Raw genomic sequence first — 24,552 nt, forward strand, 5'->3', positions numbered from 1 at the left:
CCAGTGAAGTCAAATAAACCAGAAAGCAGCTCATTTTCTCAGCTAGTAGGTTTACCACACGATTTTGAACTTCCAGGAATGACTAATTTACTTTTCAGCAGGGCATGGTTTCTGCTGATGATTTGTCTGCAAGGTTGATGCTTTTGTCAGATGGTCAGTTTCAGCCCATCGCTGGGATTGTTGATGTCAGGAAAGAGGAATGTATTACTATAGGTGAAGCTGAAAAACGCAGACTGATAGACGGAACTTCTGCTCAAAGGTTGTATGAAGCACAGGTACGTCCACATATAATTTGTAATAAACTAGGGCCTGGAGCTGCCACGCACAATTTTTCTTTTAAAATAGGCAGCTACGGGTGGCATCATAGATCCTAGTAAACCAACCGTGAGATTGTCAGTCAATCAGGCCATAGCTGCGGGTCTTATAGAGCGAAGAGTTGCTCAACGCATTGGGAATGCAGAAAAGGCATTTTGTGGTTTTCCAGACAAACGTGCAAACATTGTTCTTACCTTAGGCCAAGCAATCAAAAAAGGTCTGTGTTACTATGAGAGTGGGACCAGGCTCTTGGAATATCAATGCGTCACAGGTATGAACGAATATCCAGCAGAAATTAAACGTACGATTATATCCTGACAAAAAGTACTGATAAAAAAACGGGTGCGCTAAACAAACCAACATCTTGACGAAAAATATATTATTCACTTTGCTCTGGGAAGTTTAGTGGAAAACATTAAATTCCAAATGATATGCCACCGCTTGTACTGTAATTGGTTAAGTACGAAATATCACTCAGCTAAACGTAATTGGACTTTGCAAAAATACTGTGGTATGATTTAGGTGGGTTGGTCGACCCAGCCGACGGATCCAGAGTAACATTGGAGCAAGCTCTGGCAAAAGGATGGTTGGATCAAAAAATGGTTGACAGACTTTCTGACTTAAGCCGTTATACAAAATCAATTGTGGATCTTAAGACTAACTTGCTGGTAAGGTTATATGTAGGGGAATTATGCAAGAATTTAAAAGTGAGAAAAGTTTCTTGCAAATAGAATTGATCCTGACAAACAAACGAGCGTTTTACACCTTTGCGACAAACAGGACTTATGTTCCGTTAACTTTAGAAATATTTACACCATCTAAAATGAAAAAGCTTAGGGCATCAACTTTTTTCTGAATACCATTTAATTGTCCTTGCTCATAATTCACCACATGCCCCCAAAACGTAAGAATTTAAACAGCTTTACTTACTAAACTACATCATCAAGGAGTTTCGAACTTTGTTGGTTGGTGTATTCTAAACTAGATTTTGTATCTCTTAGTTGAATTGACCCATTTTCCACCCCACAACCAAGAAAATTTCGTTTTAAGGTTTCGCAGTCCTTTCGGTCAGAAATACATGCCTAATGTGCTGTAAACATTTGTTTGTAGGGTGTTCCTTGGTTGTTTAAAATTTCAGCTATATCGGCCCAGTGGTTACTTTTAGAGCCTCGAATATGCGCCTAAACCTTAGGCATTATAGCACAGGGTTTCTCAAACTGTGGGTTGCGACCCCAATTGGGGTACAATTTAAAAATTTGCGGAATATAATTTCGGGGTCGCGAAACATTTTCCGTTATTATGTCAGTCACAATAAATGGTACACGTGCGTGCATTTATTGTTTACACATCATTCCCATGTAGAGGCTATACCAGGGATGCACAATCTTGCGCCCGTACAGAGACGAGTTTGTGCGGCATTGAACATGTTGATTAGAATATATGTACTGGCGGCCGTGACGTAAATAAAACTCTTTTGTCAAAAATTGATTTTCAAACTGCTCTAAACACATTTTGTGGAACTTAAAAGAGTATTACCAGCCTAGTAGCCATATGTGCCAGACTTTTTTATGCCTATAGTGTGCAAACAATGCGAAAAAGCAGATACCACAAGCGTCACAAAATAGATGACTTTAAAAAAGCTAAGACTGTCAATTTGTGTATCAAGTTAGAAATTAATTTAGGCTTTTTAGGCGCCATTAGATAGTATATGTATAAGTATTCCTTTACATCAGTAATTTTAAAACACAAGCAAGCAGGCAATAAGTGAAAAAAATGGTGGTGAAATAAAGATCTGTGATGCGTCCGTCATAGCGAAAAGGTTGTGCACCCTTATGCTATGCTATACCTATCAAGGGGTCGCGTAGAAATTTTTGTTTTAAAATGGGGTCTCAGAGCAAGAAAGTTTGAGTAGCCCTGCTATAGCACACAAGCACAGAAGTCACAAGGAAGTGATTCACTGGTTTACGATTGTGGTGGTTTTATGAAAAATGGGGGTTCTCTGCTTCACGCATGGACAGACGATTCAGTAGGCGGTCTTTTTGAAGACAAATTTGTTTTGTTTTTGCGCAGCAATGCTATATGGTTTTATTAGGTATTAAAGTATGCGCATTTTCAGTATTGGTGATAGTTCCGTATCTTAAACGTGCTTTAAACTCCATAAACTGTATCTCGGTTTCGTATACGTCAGACAAAGCGTTGTTGATTAACATAAAGGTCAAAAAATGACATAGATATCACCGAAAGCAAGGGGAGACACTAAAACGCTGAATGGGCGGGATGGGCGGGACGTCGCGGAAACCGCTCAATATCGGGTAAATTGCTGACGGTTAGTGCTATTAGGGTTAGGTTGAGGTTTTATAATAGTATATGAATCAAAAAATGTCCCTGCCTAAAACTTATTCAACTATTTCCTGACATTAGGCAAAAATGCTATGGCGGGACGTCGCGGGAGATGGCGGGACGTTTCGGGCGCGGAATGTAGTGTTCGGCGGAATTTTTTTTAATGATTTTCTATTATAAAACCTTATCCCAACCTTAATAGCTCCAACCGTCAGCAATTTAACCCGATATTTAGCGGTTTTCACGACGTCCCGCCATCTCCCGCGACGTCCCGCCCTCCATTCCGCCCGTCCCGCCCATTCAGCGTTTTAGTGTCACCCAAAGCAAGCCGCGATAAAAGGTCCGCCGCCGCACGACGAGGGGTCACTAACAACTCGTAGGTATCGCAAAACGCCGTTAAGAGCCTTTTGGTCAAAACGTACCTTCTTTATTTTTGAAAATAAGAAACAATACTTGAGTTATATATAACTTAGGTAATATGTTATTGTTGAACACAAAGGACTGCGTGAAAAACGTGTCAAAATGTCATTAAACGATCGTATACGTCTCGCGAAACAAAGTGAAATGAAAAACAATTAGTTGCATATACCTTTGTTGCAAAAATGACTTCCTAATTTGTCAATGTCTGTAATACTACATGGGTTTTCTAGGAAAGAATATTAGACTGTTTCATAAAAAACAGGTAAAGCATAAATCCGTTCTGAAATATATATTTCCCCTTAAATAAACAGGCATCGACAGTTTCTGTAAAAGCAAACACGTGGTGGACTGTTAAAATTCAAAAAATGATCCTTCCGCGCGTGAGGTAATTGATCATTGTTTGTTTCTTGTTGTTTCTCTCGTGTCGCTTGTTGTCACTCGCTAGTCGTGGTTTGCATCTGTGCTTCGCAGTTCTTTATGTAGAGATATGGTTTTTATAGGTATTTTAACTATTTTAATTTTTTACCACTTTATATCGACAGTCCACCACGTGTTTGCTTTTACAGAAACTGTCGATGCCTGTTTATTCAAGGCGAAATATATATTTCTGTTATTTAAAGAAAGGATTTATGCTTTTTACCTTTTTTTTATGAAACAGTCTAATGTTCAACTGATCAGAAGCAATCATCTTTCTTTTTTACATTCTATTGTCTGCGGGAGAATCGTTAAATAACAAAACTGTTTAAACTGTTTTCTAGGAAAGGTTTTATCTGTTATAAAACAGCAATATCGAGATCAAAGCTAGAGATTTAATCATCAGAGAATCGAGAGTATTTTTTCTGATCCTTTTCACTACTTTTGGAAATAAATGACAATATAATGATGTAAAAAGACTAAAAATATTGACAGACCTTTTTATGTGTTGGCTTTCTACTAATTTGTCCTTAAAGAATCTAAACATTTTTACAGCGTAACCAATTCAAATAACCATGTGTGTGGATGTGCTGTATAGTAGATCGGTAAATAGAACCTAGAATACATAAAATAGCATTATACAGAAAAGCCACTTTCAGTCGCTTTTGGTATTTGGCAATTTCTTAACGTTCAGTTAATGACTACCAGGTTTAGCTGATGCCCTTTTCCTCGATCGCGGGAGGGAGTGTTTCTTAAACTATGGGATCGCAGGGCACATCTATAAAACGCTAAATTTTGGGGCCGCACCATCGTCAGTAAAAAATGGGTTAGCGTCATATCATGTAAATTAACGTTTCGTTATCTTTGGGTGCAACCACTGGCTTTTGGTTTAACCTGCACGTTTTCGATTTAAAAAATTACCGTTGGTTCCTTTTTTATTACCGCCGTCGTCCGCAAACTAACTGTGTTTTTTATTTATCGCAAAACACGATTAAAAAGATTAAAAAAGGACGGAACAAAGTTTATTGCGGAGACATCTATCAAAATTTATTGATAAGAATGCAGTGAAAATTGTCCTTTTTCAAATGATGGAGATTTTTTTCAAAAAGTATCGGATCACCTGATATTTTAGCGTGTATTTGTTTGTGGATCAAGTGTGTGATGAAGCAAATTTTAGTTTCCAGCTATGTGTACTGATAGGTTTAACACAGCTAAGTTAATTGTAGTGTTGTTGCCACCTGTATTTCATTAACAATCCGCGTGCTCCACCGGCAATTGTGTCATATAACTCACCTACGTTTCGTCATCGCATCTTCTACAGCATAGTTAGTCTGCCATAAATGGTCTTCAAATTTTCGTTGTCAGCTTTACCGTGGCATGACGGATCACTAAAGGTCAACTTGTAGGTATTACAAACACGGTTAAGAAAGATTTTTCGTCATAACATAGTTTCTTTATTTTTGACAATTCAATTCAAGAATCAATACTTAAGTCATGTATGAATTAGACAAAACGGTCTTGTTGAACACTAAAGGACTGCGTGCTATTGAAAACGGTGTCAAAAGGTCATTAAACTCTGCACCGTGGAAGGTTACTACAGGTCAGTGGTACCCGTTTTGCGAAACAAAGTTAAGTGAAAAACAATTTGTTATGTATACCTTTAAAAACTGACCTTGGACGACAATATCAAGTTCAAAGCAAGTTAGTGCTTTCTTATAATTTGTCCTTAAGAATATAAAAATAACCGCAACATTTGTTTACCGTAAAACCGCCCAAACACGTGTGGGAACCCGTTCGTTTTTGTTTGTAAAAACAATCGTATGTGTAGATCAAATGATGTGTATAGTAAATTGCTAAATAGGATATAGAATACATAAAATGGAAATATATTAGAAAGCCGCCTTTCTAGTTTTTTTACAGTTGTTCGTAATCGCCTTTTTTGGGGAAAAAATGAAAAACAGTCCGACTCCTCGGTTACAAAAAAACTAGCAGCACCAACCTTTCGCAGAATAGTATTTTATCGAAAACCTTAACCACCTGCGCAATTTTTATTGTTTGAAGTTGAAAGTAATCCAGGTGATTTCTGCTGCTCCGGTTTCCATTTGTGAAACTTGACATTTCATGCTTGAGAGAATACGACAAATTTCCAGGTGTATCCACAACAGTTGGCAGGAAAACTTTTTTTAGCCGAAACAATTTGAAACCGTTACGAAGGCTCCCATTAAAAGATTAAGATCCGCGTTATTACAGTACAGTACGTTTTGCCAAATATTTGAAGCAACTGAAGTCAACTACCGTTCATTAGTTGGTCGTTTTAACTATAGAGATGTACCGAATATTCGTTTCGCCGAATTTATTCGGCCAATTGTTTTTTCGGTGTTGTTCGAAACCAAATCTTTTACGAACACAAATTTAATACGCAAATCGTGTATTTTTCCACAAAAAAGTCAGTAATTTATTGGCAGGCAGTCAACCATGGCAACCATAAACACCCAAGAACTAAAACCATAATGAAACACAACTGCTTTGTTGTGTAACACCACTCTTTGCGAGGTGGAAAAACTTACGTTTTTATGTCAAACGTTTAGCTCACAACTATGCGCGACGTCATAAATGATTCGGTTGACTCAGCCCAAATTTAGAAATCAGGTTTCGGCCGAACCTCGCTACATCTCTAGTTTTAACTTTCAATGTTACATTTGTTATTATGTTTGTTCTAGAGATTCCTATTAAAGTTAAACAACCACCCGAAGTAAGTGTGCAAGTTACGAATTTGTTACTTGTGCAGATGACCTACCCTGACGCCCTTGAAAAATCTGTGGTTGATTCAGCTACTGGCATTCGAATGTTGGAAGCGCTGCCACGATTAGAACGAAATGTGAAATTAGGTGGCGTTACAATACAGGCATCATCAGCTTTCACTTCACTTGCCAGCTCACTTGCGAGCTCACGTGGTATTTAGTGTATTTGTAGTTGAGGTTGACGTTTCGTTCGTAAATGCCTAATTTATTATTTTTTGTTGCAGCGGAAAGCCCGGTTGGAAGCAGAAGGGCCTCCAGACGTGGAAGTTTTGAACGCTAAATGTGCCTTGGGCTTAAAAAGCCGAGTGACTAATCAAATAATTTGCACTTTCAACCTGTCAACAATTTGTATATTGTGTAATCTATATCTGCTATAGCATGTTGTATTATGTTTAACTTCGCATCATAGAGATTAATTAACAAGTGTAAATTTATGTAGCGTTTGTGTATCACTACCACAAAAGTAGTAACAGGTGTAGTACAAGCTTTTTGTTGCAATAAAAATAACCCCAAAATCAATTGCGTTTCTGTCCGTTACGATCAAAGCTTGGTGAGGCAAGTCGAGGTGGGAATAGTATGACCTAATAGGAGTGTGACGTCACTGGTGGTGGCGAACAGCTGATGCGCAGACGAGTTGCGATGTGCATCGGTCAAGTGTATCGAGTTGTGAAGCTGTCCTTGCGCTTGTGGTGTATCTGTTGCATGCTCGCCTGAGGTGCATCGCAGCTCGCTTCGCGGACGAATATATCATTGCAATTGGGCATGTCTGAGTTATAAAAGCTGGCTGGTGTTGTCAACCTCTCATCCTCATGTGGCAGTATAACGTATTCTGGTTGATTTTGTAGAATGTTTATTTAGCTATGGGTAATACTTGTCGTTGTTGCACAAGTAAGGTCAAGAATAAAAAGAAACAAACCAGTTCACCACCCCCTTCAGAAATATGTGTTGACAAGAGAAAAGAAAGTGACTCCATAAGCAAACAGTTAGAACCTGATAGAAAAACATTTGAGCAGAATGGCCAAACCAATGTGCCAAACAATAACAGTTCCGAAAACGGTGATAAAAAGTTTGAAAACAAAGAGTTGGATTTGCCTGATGTGCAAGTTAAAATGGATAATAAGCAAACATCAGAGTCATTAAAATATATGGATGTTCTGGACATGGCAACACAAATGACAACACATGCTCAGGAGTGCAATGCAGATATTAGTTTGTGTGGTTCTGACAGTAGCAAAACAGTGTCCATAGCCAGTTGTGAAAATTTTGATTATGATGATTTTCATGAAAGTGTTCCAAATGAAATTCAAGAATTACAAATGAAATTCATAACTAAAGGTTTGCAAATTCCTGTATATGTGCAAACTCCTGGGGAAGACCAGCTGAACCAAGTTAGAATATTTCAAACTATGCTTATTATGGGTCCCCTTCCCTGAAGGGGACTCATATTGATTTTACTCAAATTGTTTGTTTGTTTTCTTCCCAAAGTTTGTCCGACTTGTTTTGCCATCAAATGTTTGATGGATTTGAATGAAACTTACACACATGGTAGATATAGGTATGTAGATGTACATCCCATCTTGTTTGTCTTGATAACCCCAGTATTTACTCCGCTGGCCCCCTAAAATGGGTGAGTTTATTAAACAGTGTCGGAATTGGCTAAAATTTGGGTAGCATGTGGAATATGCTATTTGTAGGTTTTGTTTGGTGTGTTTTACCTTGTTGCCCCAACATTTACTCAACTAGCACCATAAAATCAGGTAATTTTCTAAACAATGTTTAATTAAGGGTCCCCTTCCCTGAAGGGGACACATATTGTTTTTGTCTGTATTTTTTTGTCTTATGCTGGTTTGTAACGCTCGTTTGGTCTAGCAAGAGAGCTTCAAATTCATTCAAATTTGGACAGATGTTGGTTATTAACCAAGATCTGATCCTCCTGAAGTTTGACCCCGATTGACCCAGCGGTTCACCCACAGGCCCCAAAACATATTTCTTTTAAATGCTAGTTTGTAACGCTCGTTTGGTCAAGAAAGAGTGCTTCAAATTTAGACAGATGTTAGTTATTAACCCGAATTTAATTTGATCCTCTTGAAGTTTGACCCCGATTGACCCAACGGTACACCCACAGGCCCCAAAAACTTTTTTTTTAAACGCTGGTTTGTAATGCTCGTTTGGTCAAGATAGAGTGCTTCAAATTTGGACAGATGTTAGTTGTTAACTCGAATTTGATCCTCCTGAAGTTTGACCCTGATTGACCCACCGGTTCACCCACATTTTCACCCCTTAAACCCGAAATAATTTTTACTTTTAAGCCAGACATACAAGCCCTAATGTGCTGAAATTTTTGACAGTTGTTTGCAGTAGGTTACTCGTTTATATTCAAAATTTGGCTTTAATCGGCCAAATGGTTACCTTTATAGTCCTTAATATGTGTACACTGTCAGTCAGAAAGAAGTCCCAAGAGAGTAACTCACTGGTTTACGATTAATACGGCAGAGTGGGAGTGCTCAGCTTGACGTCGGACAGACGTTTAACGAGGCGGTCGTTTCGGTGATTAGAAATCAGCTGTTTTTGCACAGCAATGTTATGTCATTCTGTTAGAGTTATCACAAACATGTTTAGTTTTGGCGAAGGTTTCACACCTATGACATGATTTAAACTTGAAAAATAAATGTTTTTTTAAATGCTCGTTGTCAGCTTCTGCTGCATGACCACGGTCACTAAAGGTCAACTTGTAGGTATTACAAACACAGTTAGGATTTTTTTTTCGTCATAACGTACCGTTTTGTTGTTGTTGTTTTTTGACAATCAATACTTAAGTTAGGAACACTATACACGGACTTGAAAAGTAATTATGGGTCCCCTTCCCTGAAGGGGAGACATATTGATTTTACTCGAAATGTTTTTTGTTTTTTTCTTTTGTTTTCTTCCTTTTTTTTTTCTTCCCAAAGTTTGTCCGACTCGTTTTTCCATCAAATGTTTGATGGATTTGGCTGAAATTTGCACAGATTGTAGATATAGTTATGTAGATGTGCATCCCACTTTGTTTTTGTTGATAACCCCAGTATTTACCCCGCTAGCCCCCTAAAATGGGTATTTTTCCCCCGAAGTTTGTCCGACTCGTTTTTCCATCAAATGTTTGATGGATTTGGCTGAAGTTTACACAAATGGTAGATATAGTTATGTAGATGTGCATCCCACTTTGTTTTTGTTGATAACCCCAGTATTTACCCCGCTAGGCCCCTAAAATGGGTATTTTTACCCAAAGTTTGTCCGACTCGTTTTTCCATCAAATGTTTGATGGATGTGGCTGAAATTTACACAGATGGTAGATATAGTTATGTAGATGTGCATCCCACTTTGTTTTTGTTGATAACCCCAGTATTTACCCCGCTAGCCCCCTAAAATGGGTATTTTACCCCTGAAGTTTGTCGGACTCGTTTTTCCATCAAACGTTTGATGGATTTGGCGGAAATTTGCACAGATGGTAGATATAGTTATGTAGATGTGCATCCCACTTTGTTTTTGTTGATAACCCCAGTATTTACCCCGCTAGCCCCCTAAAACGGGTATTTTTCCCCCGAAGTTTGTCCGACTCGTTTTTCCATCAAATGTTTGATGGATTGGGCTGAAGTTTACACAGATGGTAGATATAGTTATGCAGATGTGCATCTCACTTTGTTTTTGTTGATAACCCCAGTATTTACCCCGCTAGGCCCCTAAAATGGGTGTTTTTACCCAAAGTTTGTCCGACTCGTTTTTCCATCAAATGTTTGATGGATTTGGATGAAATTTACACAGATGGTAGATATATTCATGTAGATGTGCATCCCACTTTGTTTTTGTTGATAACCCCGGTATTTACCCCGCTAGCCTCCTAAAATGGGTGAGTTTTTAAACAGTGTCAGAATTGGCTGAAATTTGGATTTCTTGTATAGTATGCCATTTATAGGTGTTGATTGTTGTGTTCAACCCTGTAGTCCTAACATTTACCCCACAAGTCCCCAAAGTGTACTATGCTCAAAATACCTCTAGTGGTCAAAATTTCAAACATTCTTGGATTGGGCTGAAATTTTGCAGTACTATTGATTGAGTCATTATGGTTTTTATATATTTTTTAGTTTGTGTGTCGAACGCAATTAGTTGCCCTACTAGCCCCCTAAAATGGGTCAGTTTTTTAAATCGTTAAATAGGACATACCGTAATTTTCCATGTATAATGCGCAAAATTTACTTAATTTATTGTCCTAAAATCTAGGGTGCGCATTATGCATGGGTACAACAAATTTTGAAGAAAATCTGCCTCGAAATAAAACTTTAAATCACACCTTTCTTCTTGTTTGTTGTCAATCGCGCATCACATTTAGCTATCCTGCCCAACACACTTAGTCAGTAAAATTCATAATTGACGACACATCGTTTGATGCGATGGTGCAATCCTTGATGGTGTGTTATTGTCAAATACTGCACACTGCCCATTTAGCGACAACGCAAATGGGGTGATATCATTGCCGATATGCAACGGATCGAACTAAAATTTTGTATATAAGTTTGAATTTAATTATTCTGATTTTTAGGTATTTTAATCTGATACATATTAAACTTCATTTGTGTTTTAAAAATAAAAATGTTCTCTGCAAGTATTAAGATCGGTTCCGCTTGAACGCGACCAGTAAGATCTCGTTTGCTGTCACGATGTACCCTACACAATTCCTAAACATTTTTTTTCGAGTTTGCGAGCGCATGCGCAGTGATACTGACCGGCAGAATAACATCCGGTTGTTTCAAAAGATGATCTTTTTTCTGAAATAATTTTTTGTTTACGGATTTAAGAGTAAAAATTTGGGTGCGTATTATACATGGGTACAGGCTTTTTTCCAGCATCGACATGCCATTTTTAGGGTGCGTATTATACACGGGGGCGCACTATACTTGGAAAATTACGGTACTTCAAACAATATCTGGGGAATCTAATTTTATAGTTTGTATTCTACATAGTATTATTATTTAAGCCGATCGCTGTGTTTTACCTTACAACACCTGACTTCCTCAGGTTATCTCTTGAATTGCATTATTTTCAACTTTGCATGTGTGGGGACCCATGAGTTTTTGCCTGCAGAAACTAATAAAGTTATAAATGATGATGGCTAATATGGGACCCAATACAAAATAAGCAAAGGAAATATATTTATGTTTTAAAATAGGTTATAGTGTATATGTAAGGGCAACATGTGCTAAGCCACCCTTCTAGTTTAATCATAAACATTACTGCCAAGGTGCTGGTGTATATAGAATACATCGTTCAGACGTTTCAACAATCTCTGTTGTCATCATCAGTGTAGGTTGTATTTCTGCGACGTTGCCGTAGTTGAGCGTCACGGAAGTGAAAATGAGCACTTGCGTTAACGGCATGTTCTGTTTACATAGTAACCGGATTATCGCATAATCGCATCAAATACCCGTGGCAAATCGATGATGCGATTAACCGGATTCGTCTGTATTTGTTTCGGTCTTTTTTTAATGTTTTTGTAATTATATGACAATAATGGTGCCAAAAGAATACGGACAAATTTTTTGTATTGTTGCGTTAATTCTTTCTAAAAATTTGTCCTTAAGAATCTAAAAATCACCGTGTCATTTGTTTACCGTAGATCCGCACAAACACACGTGTGGGGACCTATTCGTTTTTGTTTACAAACCAATCATATGTGTAGATCAAATGATTTGTATAGTAAATTGATAATATAGGATATAGAATATATGAAATGGAAGTATATCAGAAAGCCACCTTTCTAGTTCAAATAAAATTTGGATAGCTTGTAGGATTTGCCATTTATAAATATTGATTGTTGTGTTTTACCCTATATTTCCTTTACCCCACCAGTCCCCTAAAATAAGTAAATTAAAAAAAACATCGGAATAAAATGAAATTTGCAAGGTTTATTGAACATAGTATTTTAAGTCCTCAATTGTTGTGTTTTGCCTTGTAGCACCACAATTTTACCAACTGACCCCTAAAATGGGTGACTCTTTTTTAACAGTGTTCAAATTGAATGAAAAACAGCTTGTAGAATTTGCTATTCATAGGTGTCTATTTTTTTTGTTTCACCCCATTATACCACTACTTACTCCTTTTTTTGAAAAGATATGTTAAATGGGACACACTTCAAACAATATCTGGGGTGAATCTGATTTAAAAAGTTTGTAGGCTACATAGTGTTATTATTTATGCCAATCACTGTGTTTTACCTTACAACACCCGACTTTGTCATGGCTATCTTTTGAAATGCATTATTTTCAACTTTGCATGTGTGGGGACCCATGAGTTTTTGCCTGCAATAAATCAGTGGTTCTTAACCTTTTTTAATGTACTGACCCCAACCAATTTCTGCAACCTTTCGTTGAACCCCAAGGCCAACTTTGAGGTCACTTTTACATGCAAGCCTGCCTTTTTTGTTTTCATGTCAACTCACATGGGTAAGAAACTTAAACTCACATGCTTCTTATCATCAAAGATACGATATATAGTTTTATTTCTACGACCTTCGCCGAACCCCAAGGGTTTTATTGATCCCTATTATATTATTAAAAGCATGAAACTACAGGGTCATGTTTTTAATAATATAATAGGGATCAATAGAACCCATGGCCCTGTAGTTTTATGCTTTGTTGGTTGGTGTATTACAAAGTGTTTTAAGCTTTTCATAGCTTTTAGTTGGATTCACCCTTTTACCATAAAATATTCGTTTTTAGGTTTGTAGGTCCTTAGTTTAAAAATGCCCAAATGTTCTGAAATTTGAAACATCTGTTGGGTGAACCTTGTTTGTTGTTTAAAATTTTAGCCTGGTAGGTCAAGTGAATACCTTTCCAGCCCCAAATATGTAGCAAAACACACTTGTATGCTTGCAGACACCAGTCAGAGTGATTGACTGGTTTGGGATGGGTAATGGCCTCTGTTTCAGGTTTTGATGGACCGTTTATACAACTTGGCAATGTTTTCGCTGTGAATTAGGCTCCTACGTTTTTGGATTGTTGTATCATGCTGTGAAGGCAATGGTCATTTCATTTGTAGTTGGTCTGGCTTCTTTGCTGCTATATACAGTATTTCAGTGGCTTGCATCAAGTCAAAAATGGGCCGATGCATTTTTATTTTTAGAACGGGGTTGCATATTTTATTACTTTAAGATAAAAAAAAACCATTAAATGATACTTTCTGTACATAGACCAGTCTTGTAAAAAAAACAATCATATTAGTATGTAAAAATGCCTATATGATAAATCGTTCAATATGAAATAAAAATTGGCAGTGTATACCTAGGGTAACTATTCAGTTTGTTAACATATTTGCATAGCTGGGATTTTTAACTTGGCACACCTAGTGGACTGCACAGAAACAATCCATAATATTGAATGTGTGTAAAGATACACATCTTAATTGACTACTATCATATTGAACACTCCTTTACAGACTAGCAACACCTTGACTGTCACCGAGCCAATGCCACAACTGTGGCTTGTAGTAGTTTCAAAACAATAAAAACTGATACCTTACATAGCTTCGGCAAACTTTTGTGAATTGAACACTTCCAAAACATATGCATGTATTGTTGTAAACTTGTATCTTTAAAAATGTTGATTAGAAATATAAGTATCAGTGACTTATTGCTTTGGGCGAAATTTATTTGAACATATGGGTTTGTCTTGAATCTTGTCAGTCACCTATATCAAAGTTCTTCTTGTTCTTCCAGGCTGCTGTGTTGGAGTGCTATTCATCAAAGAAAGCTGGAGTTGTGAAGTGGTTGGATTTACATGAAGAAACTGCAAAGAATGTCTGTGATCTTCCAGTACCATTGGAACCCAATGCACTGCAGGTTGTGTTAAACATGTAATAGTAAAGTTCCCATACTCTAACATAATGAATGCAGGAGCAAATTAAAATGGTGGAAGAATTAGTAGCAAAAATATCACATGGAGATGGAATGTTGCAGGATGTCAATTCAGCTTTAAATAGTTTGTTGTTGTGTCCTGCACATGTGTATCAACATCTTACAGAAGATGGCTCTAATCTCCACCAAGTTCAAGGTTTTTATACAAAGGATTTTTTAGCTATTTGTGTAAAAAATTGACATGTTTTATTTTAGATGGTTTACGGCAAAGATACACTGCATTGGTCAACAAAACAGAAAACCTATGTTCAAAACTTTTTTCCACATTGCAACAAGCAGAAGTTGTTCGCAATCAGTTTGAAAGTTTACAAAAGTTGTTGCAAGATATCAGCTATCAAACAGCTGCAAGCAAGAAAGATTGTTGGGCATCCAGTGAAGTTGTTGAACATAACATTTCAGACATGGCAGTATGTTAATTTTGTCATGTGATAATGCTCTATGTAAGTTTCACCTATTTTTTCAAATCATTTTTCAGGAAGCAACTAAAAAGTTGGAACAGGCTAGCCATATGATGGAAAATGTACAAAATTTATGCGTGCAGTTGTTTGCTACAGGAACAAGTGAGGCAGGATACTCGTTGAAAAATACACTTGCCAACTTGGTAACACTGTACGTAATAGGTTTTTAAGTAATAACTGTTCATTGCTTTATCAGAAAACACAGAAAACTTGTATGCATATGCTGAAAGAAATGTAAATATATTGTTTTTGTGTTTGTTTGTCAAATTCAGGGCTGATTCAGTAAAACATATTTCCTTTGTTTATTTGTCACCATGACCATGTTTTCTATCACAGACATGCAAAAGTAAAGCATGAAGCTGAACATTGGTGCAGTCATCTTGCAGATACTCACAACAAACTTGCAATGTTTGAATCTTATGAAAAAGAAATAACTAACTTTTTGGATGAAACAAATGTGCAAGCAACTGAATTAATCAAACATTCGAGTGGGGAAGAAAAAGATTTGGAAAAAGTGCAACAATTGTTGCATAACTTACTGGACAAATTAAAGGTATAGTTTAATGTAGCCTATTTTTAATTGGTTTGACCTCATTAACAATCAATATTATTATACAGGGTATAAAACTGCTGCAATCATCACTGTTAGAAAAGGAACCCAAATATTTAGAAACAGTATCATGTGGTGAAATGCTGTTGGTAAACTGTTGTTTTGATACAACTGTCATTGCTGCCAAATTGGAGTCTCTAAAAGAAAAATGGAAAACTACTTTGCATGATTTTTCGGATTGGTAGGTGTATGAAATAAAAAAATTAGGTTTAAAGTTTTTTGATGGGTTTATTGTTTCTTTAGTGAGTGCAAGGTGGAGCAGCACAAAAATCAACTGGACAAAAAACAACAAGCACTTTCAAAACTTAAGGATTGGATAGTGTCTTGCCATGTGTACATGTATGATATGAATTCAACTATGGAGAGCGATGTTGTGACTTCAGACATAAATGCATTGGAGGTTTGTAAAATAAGTATTAATGTTTGGTTACCTTATAGTGTAAAAAATTTAACAAATTACAGCAATTTCTGGAGGAAGGTAATAACATTCAAGTGGACCCTACTTTTGAGCCTTTTTTGCTATCTGAATTTTCACTGCCTGTCCCTCAACAAACTGGAGGTTATTGTTTACATAGTTTTTAGTTATTATGTTCAGAATATGTGTAGGTAAATGACAATGTTGTTTTACAGAAGAACCCAAAAAAACATCATTTCACAAAACAAAAGAAAAAGTTTCTGAAAGAAAAATCAATTTGACAGAATTGGTATTGGACATAAAACAATTGTTTGACATGGTATTTTCTTATAGTGGGAGGAGGTTTTTTTTGATAATTGTAAAACTCAATATATTTTTTAGTTTAACACATTCAGAAGTTTGTTGGATATGTTAATGACTCAATTATCTGAATGGGAAAACCAAATGAACCCACCAATCGAAAAATTGAGAGAAACCCTGGAAGCATACAAGGTAACTTATCATCGGTAAAAATAAAATTCCTATTTAACACTGATTTTCCTGTTAGAAATGGAAAGACAAAGTATCTAGTTGCACAACGGAATATAGTGACTTGCAAAGTACCACTGCTGCTTTACAAAGGAAACATGCTGAAAGAATTAATTTTGACTCTGTTAAAGATGAGTTTAATGTGCTAAGTAGGTTTACACTTTACGAAAAGTTTCATACTGGGGCATTAAATAACATTCTGTCATGATTTCCTTAGATGCCAGATGGAATGATTTGTTGCAATCATCTAGTAAATGTCTTCAGGACTTGTTAAAAAAATGTAATGCTTACGAACAGTATTGTGACAAACATCAACGTTCCGTAGAATGGCTGCAGGACAAACGAACAATATTTTCAATGCTTAATGTATCATGCACAGAACTGTCAGTGTATAGCAAACAGCATGCACAGATTGAGGTACAAATGTTTTGTTTATATTAAAAAAAAATTAACATGCAATGTATTTTCTTGATTTGATTCAATAGTGTTCCTTTCGTTCATACTTCATAACAGTTATAAGTCAATAAGTTAAGTCAAATGGTTCTGTTGGGCAAAGGTATTATACCTTAGGCGTGATTTAAACTGGTTAAACGATACTATGTTATAAGTCAGGCAATAGGTTGCTTAACAAAAAAGTCAAAAATTGAACTAGATCTTTTCAGAGAAGGTCAACTTGTTTGTATGGCAAATCCCCGCAAGAACAATGTTTCTTCACAATGTAGCTTCTTTATTTTTGACAAATAAACTCGAGAAACAATACATGAGTTATGTATAAATTAGGCAAAACGTTATTGTTAAACACTGAGGACTGCTATTGAAAAAGTATCAAAAGGTCATTAATGGTTGTTTAAAGTTTCACTTTAGGTTACTGTAGGTCAATGGTTGGTGCTCATACTTATGGGTCCCCTTCCCTGAATTTATGGGTCCCCTTCTCCCTACTCGAATTGTTTTGTTTGTTTCTTGTTTTGTTTTTTTATTTTATTTTTCTTCCCAAAGTTTGTCTGACTCATTTTTCCATCAAATGTTTGTTGGATTTGGATGAAATTTACACAGATGGTAGATATAGTTATTATGGGTCCCCTTCCCTGAAGGGGACACATATTGATTTTACTCAAAATGTTTGTTTGTTTTTCTTTCATTTTTCTTCTCCCCAAAGTTTGTCCGACTTGTTTTTCCATCAAATCCTTGATGGATTTGGATGAAATTTACACAGATGGCAGATGTAGTTATGTAGATATGCATCCCACTTTGTTTTTGTTGATAACCCCAGTATTTACCCCGCTAGCCCCCTAAAATGGGTATTTCCCCCCGAAGTTTGTCCGACTCGTTTTTCTATCAAATGTTTGATGGATTCGGCTGAAATTTACACAGATGGTAGATATATTTATGTAGATGTGCATCCCCCTTTGTTTTTGTTGATAACCCCAGTATTTACCCTGCTAGCCCCCTAAAATGTTTTATCCCCATAGTTTGTCTGACTCGTTTTGCCATCAAATGCTTGATGGATGTGGCTGAAACTTATACAGATGGTAGATATAGTTATGTAGATGTGCATCCCACTTTGTTTGTCCGGATAACCTTAGTATTTACCCCGCTAGCCCCCTAAAAGGGGTGAGTTTGTAAACAATGTCAGAATTGGCTAATATTTGGATAGCTTGTAAAGTATGTCAATTATCGTTATTGCGCCATTGCAGTTCGGGGGTTGTTAACAGCCCTTGTTGTTGCTCAAAACACCTCTAGTGGTTGAAATTTTAAACGTTGGCAGATTGGACTGAAATTTTGCAGTACTATTGATTGAGTCATTGTGGTTTACTACTTTTAAGTTTGTGTGTGTTGAACCTCCATTAGTTATCCTACTAGCCCCCTAAAATGAGTTTTTTAATTATGGGTCCCCTTCCCTGAAGGGGACACATATTGATTTTACTCGAATTGTTTGTTTGTTTTTCTTCCTTTTTTTTTCTTTCCAAAGTTTGTCCGACTCGTTTTTCCATCAAATGTTTGATGGATTTGGCTGAAATGTACACAGATGGTAGATATAGTTATGTAGATGTGCATCCCACTTTTTTTTTGTTGATAACCCCAGTATTTACCCCGCTAGCCCCCTAAAATGGGTATTTTTTCCCGGAAGTTTGTCCGACTCGTTTTTCCATCAAATGTTTGATGGATTGGGCTGAAATTTACACAAATGGTAGATATAGTTATGTAGATGTGCATCCCACTTTGTTTTTGTTGATAACCCCAGTATTTACCCCGCTAGGCCCCTAAAATGGATGAGTTTTTAAACAGTGTCAGAATTGGCTGAAATTTGGATTTCTTGTATAGTATGCCATTTATAGGTGTCGATTGTTGTGTTCAACCCTGTAGGCCTAACACGGTTGTTGCTCAAAACACCTGTAGTGGTCGAAATTTTAAACATTGGCGGATTGGGTTGAAATTTTGCAGTACTATTGATTGAGTCATTGCGGTTTTTATATATTTTTTAGTTTGTGTGTCGAACCCAATTAGTTGCCCTACTAGCCCCCTAAAATGGGTCAGTTTTTTAAAACATTAAATAGGACATACTTCAAACAATATCTAGGGTGAATCTAATTTTATAGTTTGTATTCTACATAGTATTATTATTTAAGCCCAGTGCCGATCACTGTGTTTTACCTCACAACACCCGACTTTCTCATGGTTATCTCTTGAATTGCATTATTTTCAAGTTTGCATGTGTGGGGACCCATGAGTTTTTGCCTGCAGAAATGACTAAAGTTATAAAAGACGATGGCTAATATGGGACCCAATACAAAATAAGCAAAGGAAATATATTTAGGTTTTAAAATAGGTTATAGTGTATATGCAAGGGCAATATGTGCTAAGCCACCCTTCTAGTTTAAATAGTTTTTACTCCATATAGCATATTTAAATATGCACAGTACCAATCACTGTGTTTGTCTTCACAATACCAAACTTACTCATTGTTATCTATTGAAATGCATTATATACAACTTTGCATGTGTGGGGACCCATGAGTTTTTGCTTGCAGAAACAACCAAGGTTATAAAAAACTATAGCTAATATGGGACCCAATACAAAATAAGCATAGAAAATATATTTATGTTTTAAAATAGATCCTAGTGTATGTGCAAGGGCAATATGTGCTAAGCCACCCTTCTAGTTTTGATGTGCATCTCACTTTGTTTTTTTGGTTGATAACCCCAGTATTTACCTTGCTAGCCCCCTAAAATGGGTATATTTCTTCCCAAAGTTTGTCGGACTTGTTTTGCCATCAAATGTTTGTTGGATTTTGCTGAAACTTATACAGGTGGTAGATATAGTTATGTAGATATAGTTATGTAGATGTGCATCCCACTTTGTTTGTCCTGATAACCCCACTATTTACTCCGCTAGCCCCCTAAAATGAGTAAGTTTCTAAACAGTGTCTGAATTGGCTGAAATTCGGACAACTAGCAGAATTTACCATTACTGGGAGCTGATTGTTGTGTTTAACCTTGTAACCCCAATTTCACCCCACTAGCCCCCTAAAATGGGTAAGTTTATTAAACAGTGTCGGAACTGGCTAAATTTGGGCAGCATGTGGACTATAGTTTTCTCTTGAAATGCATTATTTTTATCTTTGCATGTGTGGGGACCCATGAGTTTCTGCCTGCAGAAACAACTAAGGTTATAAAAGACGACTGGTTAATATGGGACCCAATACAAAATAAGCATGGGAAATATATTAATGTTTTGAAATAGGTTATAGGGTAAATACAACGACAAAATGTGCTAAGCCACCCCCCTCTAGTTTTTAACTTTGCATGTGTGGGGACCCATGAGTTTCTGCCTGCAGAAACAACTAAGGTTACAAAAGACGACTGGCTAACATGAGACCCAATACAAAATAAGCATAGGAAATATATTAATGTTTTGAAATAGGTTAAAGTGTAAATGCAAAAAAGGACAATTTGCTACATATACCTTTTCTTCAAAATAGCCCCTTAATTCTTAGTACTTTTACTGTTAAGTTTTTTAGGAAAAGTTTTAACTGTTTTAAATCTGGCCCCTGTATTTACTGTTCAGCAACATGTGTCATTTTTTCCCCAAACTTATTGAACTCTGCTACAGTACCTTTTGTTGTAATGAAGGCACTGCTGGATGATGTTGTGAATCGTGAATCACATTTAGAGGAATGTAGCCAATTTGTGGAAATACTTCCACAACTTAAAGAAAAGTTTGATCTCATTTGGACTGACTGGAATAGCTTGAAGGAAGATCTTGTTGCTTTGTCATTTCAACAGTCTGAGTCATTGAAACAAAGTATGTAATTTAGTAAACGTTTAGTATATAATTCTTGTGTCTTTGGTAGAATGTCAAATGTAATGGCTTTTCAAATAGTAAATTATTTAGAATTACATGATTTTTTAGTAAAAGCATTGTTCATTGTTCTCGAGGAATTACAGTCTTGGTCGGAAACTGTGTGCAGCAAAATTGCACAAACTGAAATTCAATGCAACAGGATTTGGTTAAAATATGAAAATGAAACATTTAGTAGCCACGAAAGTTTTAATTTTGGGGTGAGTTTAAATAATGTTAAGAGTTAGTTTTCTGAATTATCACCACTGTTTTATAACTATTCAGGAAGGTGAAAAAAAGTACACTGAAGTCTTCGAAACAGCTGATAATCTTTTAAAATCAAACGTTCTTTCCAACAGTTTACATAGTGACATTATGACGAAGGCAAACTTTGCCAACAACAGTGCATCACAAGCTTATGGTAATTCATTGTAAACACAGTTGCTTTTTTCAAATAGTCTTGTCAGTTTGGTTTTTTCTCTTGACATACTTCTGTGGGTTTTTTTCCTTGCAAGAAGGCCCACCTTCAGACCAGTCTTTATATTGCTGTAATTTATTTCAGACAACTATGGAGAGATAGTCTCAAAAACCAAAACAACCTTTGAAGAAATTGCCTTATCCTGCAAAAGCATTAAGGATGCATTAAAGATTGTGTCATCACAACTATCTTCTTTTGGTCATGTGCCTGTTGTACGTAAAGACATAGAAGCAAAACTGCAACAGTTACAGGTATGCATGGCTTATTTTTTTCCTTGAGAGGCGTTTGCTTGCTGCTGTACCAGGTTTGATTAAATCTAAACAAGCATATTTACAGTTTTTATGAGTCCCCTTCCTTGAAGGGGACACATCTTGATTTTACTCGATTTCTTTTTTTCTTTTTTTTTTTTTCTTCCCTGAAGTTTGTCCACCCCCTTTTGCCTTGAAATGTTTGATGGATTTGGATGAAACTTTCACAGATGGTAGATATAGTTATGTAGATGTGCCATCTGCTTCGTTTGTCATGATAACCCCAGTATTTACCCCGCGTGACCCCAAAATGTAAAATGTGGTGGGTGCGCACCACAAACGTTAGTTTTGTGTGATGTTTTAAAGGCAACCATATATACATTACTAATGTTTGTGGGTTGTTTTTGCAGTCGACAGTCAGGGGGTGTTAACAGCCTTATGATGTCAGAGGCATCAACGGTTGTTGCTTAAAAGCCCCTCCAGTGGCCAAATGTTTAAACATTTGCCAATTTGGACAAAAATTTACAGGACTGTGGATTGGGTTATTGTGGTTTGATATTTTTTTAGTTTTGGAGTAGAGACCAATTATTTACCCCACTAGCCCCCCAAAAAGGGTGAATTGTTTAAGTATTGTTCGATTGGGATGAAATTTGGACAGTTTGTCCATTGTGCCATTGTTAGGTCTTGATTGTTGTTTTCCAACCCATAGCCTCAACGTTTACCCGCTTGCCCCCTAAAAAGGGGGAATTTTTTAAACAATGTCTGAATTGGATAAAATTTGGAAAGCTTGTAGAGTGTGCCATTTATAGGTGTTGATTCTTGTGTTTAACCCTGTAGCCCAAACATTTACGCCACTTGCCCCCCAAAATAGGACAATTTTTTTAACAATGTCTGAATTGAATGAAATTAGGACAGCTTGTGCAATTTTCCAATAATAGCAGCTGATTGTTGTGTTTTAGTCTAATTTTTCGCTATTTACCCCTTCATTTTTCAGATAGAACATACAATAGAAAAACCTTTAAAAATGACCGAATGGAAGAAAATTTAGATAGTTTGCACTCCACATAGCATGTTTATTTATGCTCAGTACCAATCATTGTGTTTGACCTTACAATATCAAATATTCACATGGTTATTTGTTGAAATGCATTATTTACAACTTTGCATGTGTGGGGACCCATGAGTTTCTGCCTGCAGAAACAACTAATGTTATAAAAGACAGTGTGTGATATGGGACCCAATATAAAATAAGTGTAGGGAATATATTATTTTTTTCAAATAGGTTATAGTGTATATGCAAGGGCAATATGTGCTAAGCCACCCTTCTAGTTTTTGCTGTTTTATTATTTTATCCAAGACACTCCATAGCTAACATAGTCGTTTTTAATGGAGAAATGTTTTTGTGGACACATCTTGATTTTACTCAATTTCTTTTGTTTGTTTTTCTTGTTTTGTTTTTTTGTTTTTTTTCTTCATTAAGTTTGTCTACCTTGCATTGCCATGAAATGTTTGATGGATTTGGATAAAACTTTCACAGATGGTTATTACGGTTATGTAGATAATTCAGAATGCAAAAAGGCTCCACTAGCCCCCTACAAAGGGTGAGTTTTTTAAACAATGTCTGAATTCAATGAAATTGGGACAGCTTGTACAATTTGCCATTAATATGAGCTGATTGTTGTGTGTGTTTTAGTCTATTTTCTCACTATTTAACCCTCCTTTTTCCAGATAAAACATAAAATAGGAAAACCTTTAGCACTCATCACTATGTTTGACCTTACAGCACGAAACTTTCTCATAGTTATCTCTTCAAATACGTTGTTTGCAACATTGCATGTGTGAAATACATTGTTTACAACTGTGCATGCAGATCCATGAGCTTCTGTTTGCAGAAACGACTAAGGTTATAAAAGAGAGTGGATGTTATGGGACCCTATTTAAAATAAGTCTAGGGAACATATTAACATTTCAATATAGGTTGTAGTGTATGTGCAAGGGAAAACTGTGCTAAGCCACCCTTCTAGTTATATGATGGTATGACCCTGGTGGTAATAATTGTGTTTTTTAACTTGATAACTATAGGATCTTCAAAAAGATGTGGATAATAATAAAATCCTTCAAAAGAAAATTGAAAACATGTTTGAGCAAGTGCGTAAATTTTGTCGGTGTGAGAAACACCCTAATTTGATTACTGAAACAGAAAACATCTTCAATGTTGTTCAAGGTGGTAAGTAATTAAATGTTTTAGTGTGATAAAAGTATTTGGTCTTATGGCATTGTTTTTTTCCCTGGCATGCTGTTTGTTTTGGTTGCATTGAGAAATTTTGTTTTAGATATCAATCAGTTGAAAGAAAACCTTCTTAGTCAAACAAATGGTGTTTTAAAATTTGAGGAAATGGCCAAAGACATAGAAAATCGACTAAATGGAATTGAGAAACACATCAAATTAACAAAAGAAATGTCAGGTCTCACAGCCAAACAAATCAAATTTGCCAAGGTATATTTGCACGAATCTAATACACTCACATAGGTGAAGATCTTATGGTTAAGATTTTTTGAGTTTTTTTTTGTTCAAAGTGGTTGTGTACTTTTTGTTGAACCACAATTAAAATACACTGTCCTTCTGTTATGTCTTGTTCTTGCATGCTACACAAAACTACACTTAAATTTAAAAACTCAGAAGAATTTTATTTACAATAAACAAACAGGATGGGACAAATTTAAATATGTTTGTTCCTACTGCTTAATGTATGTTATTTTTATGGTAATAAATTTGCTACACAACAACTGTTTTCAATTTAATGCAGAATAAAATGATTCTAAGTTTGGTTGTTAACATTTTCAAGTGCATTCAATTTTAAGTTACTTTGCATGTGTAAAATTTATTTACCACCTTAATTTGCATGACACACCACAGTTGCTTGTTTATTTTCAAGGATATTCACATTGATTTATGTGATGAAGCTAGTAATGTGCTTGCATTATGTGACTTTGCCAAGCGTTTGAGTGGTGACACACAAGACGGTACATGTGAATCTGTACTGCACATTGCTGCATGTGATGGAGGCCTTATTGAACGAGCCAATGGTGTAGCTGAAAAATTCCAGGATTTAAAAATTAAAAATGCAGAGCTTCAGGCCAACCTTGAGCATGTTCTTAAATTCGAGGTTGTTTTGCTTTACTTTTGATTTATTTTAATTTAATATCATTTTTTATTGCTAACCATTATCAATCTGGTTTTAATC

At 36.2% G+C, this 24,552-nt stretch overlaps 1 protein-coding gene across 11 annotated transcripts in view; it reads left to right on the top strand.

The window, feature by feature from the left end:
- The window catches only part of LOC145230576 (microtubule-actin cross-linking factor 1-like), a 141,614-nt gene that overhangs the window by 88,059 nt on the left and 29,003 nt on the right, over positions 1 to 24,552 (top strand). For 8 of the 11 annotated variants that reach the window (XM_080096022.1, XM_080096025.1, XM_080096026.1 and 5 more), the window contains 19 exons: positions 14,035 to 14,157; positions 14,212 to 14,368; positions 14,428 to 14,639; positions 14,708 to 14,841; positions 15,027 to 15,243; positions 15,309 to 15,481; positions 15,544 to 15,700; positions 15,763 to 15,859; positions 15,931 to 16,034; positions 16,097 to 16,207; positions 16,263 to 16,392; positions 16,461 to 16,660; positions 20,374 to 20,545; positions 20,654 to 20,802; positions 20,867 to 21,002; positions 21,144 to 21,310; positions 23,390 to 23,534; positions 23,641 to 23,804; positions 24,244 to 24,474. In XM_080096022.1, coding sequence (XP_079952148.1) covers positions 14,035 to 14,157; positions 14,212 to 14,368; positions 14,428 to 14,639; positions 14,708 to 14,841; positions 15,027 to 15,243; positions 15,309 to 15,481; positions 15,544 to 15,700; positions 15,763 to 15,859; positions 15,931 to 16,034; positions 16,097 to 16,207; positions 16,263 to 16,392; positions 16,461 to 16,660; positions 20,374 to 20,545; positions 20,654 to 20,802; positions 20,867 to 21,002; positions 21,144 to 21,310; positions 23,390 to 23,534; positions 23,641 to 23,804; positions 24,244 to 24,474 — 2,979 coding nt within the window. The remainder of the gene's footprint in view (positions 1 to 14,034; positions 14,158 to 14,211; positions 14,369 to 14,427; positions 14,640 to 14,707; positions 14,842 to 15,026; positions 15,244 to 15,308; positions 15,482 to 15,543; positions 15,701 to 15,762; positions 15,860 to 15,930; positions 16,035 to 16,096; positions 16,208 to 16,262; positions 16,393 to 16,460; positions 16,661 to 20,373; positions 20,546 to 20,653; positions 20,803 to 20,866; positions 21,003 to 21,143; positions 21,311 to 23,389; positions 23,535 to 23,640; positions 23,805 to 24,243; positions 24,475 to 24,552) is intronic. The other 3 variants (XM_080096023.1, XM_080096024.1, XM_080096029.1) reach the window with 3 other exon arrangements.

Source organism: Phallusia mammillata, chromosome 5 (assembly GCF_965637545.1).
Source record: "Phallusia mammillata chromosome 5, kaPhaMamm4.hap1.1, whole genome shotgun sequence".
Taxonomy (NCBI): Eukaryota; Metazoa; Chordata; class Ascidiacea; order Phlebobranchia; family Ascidiidae; genus Phallusia; species Phallusia mammillata.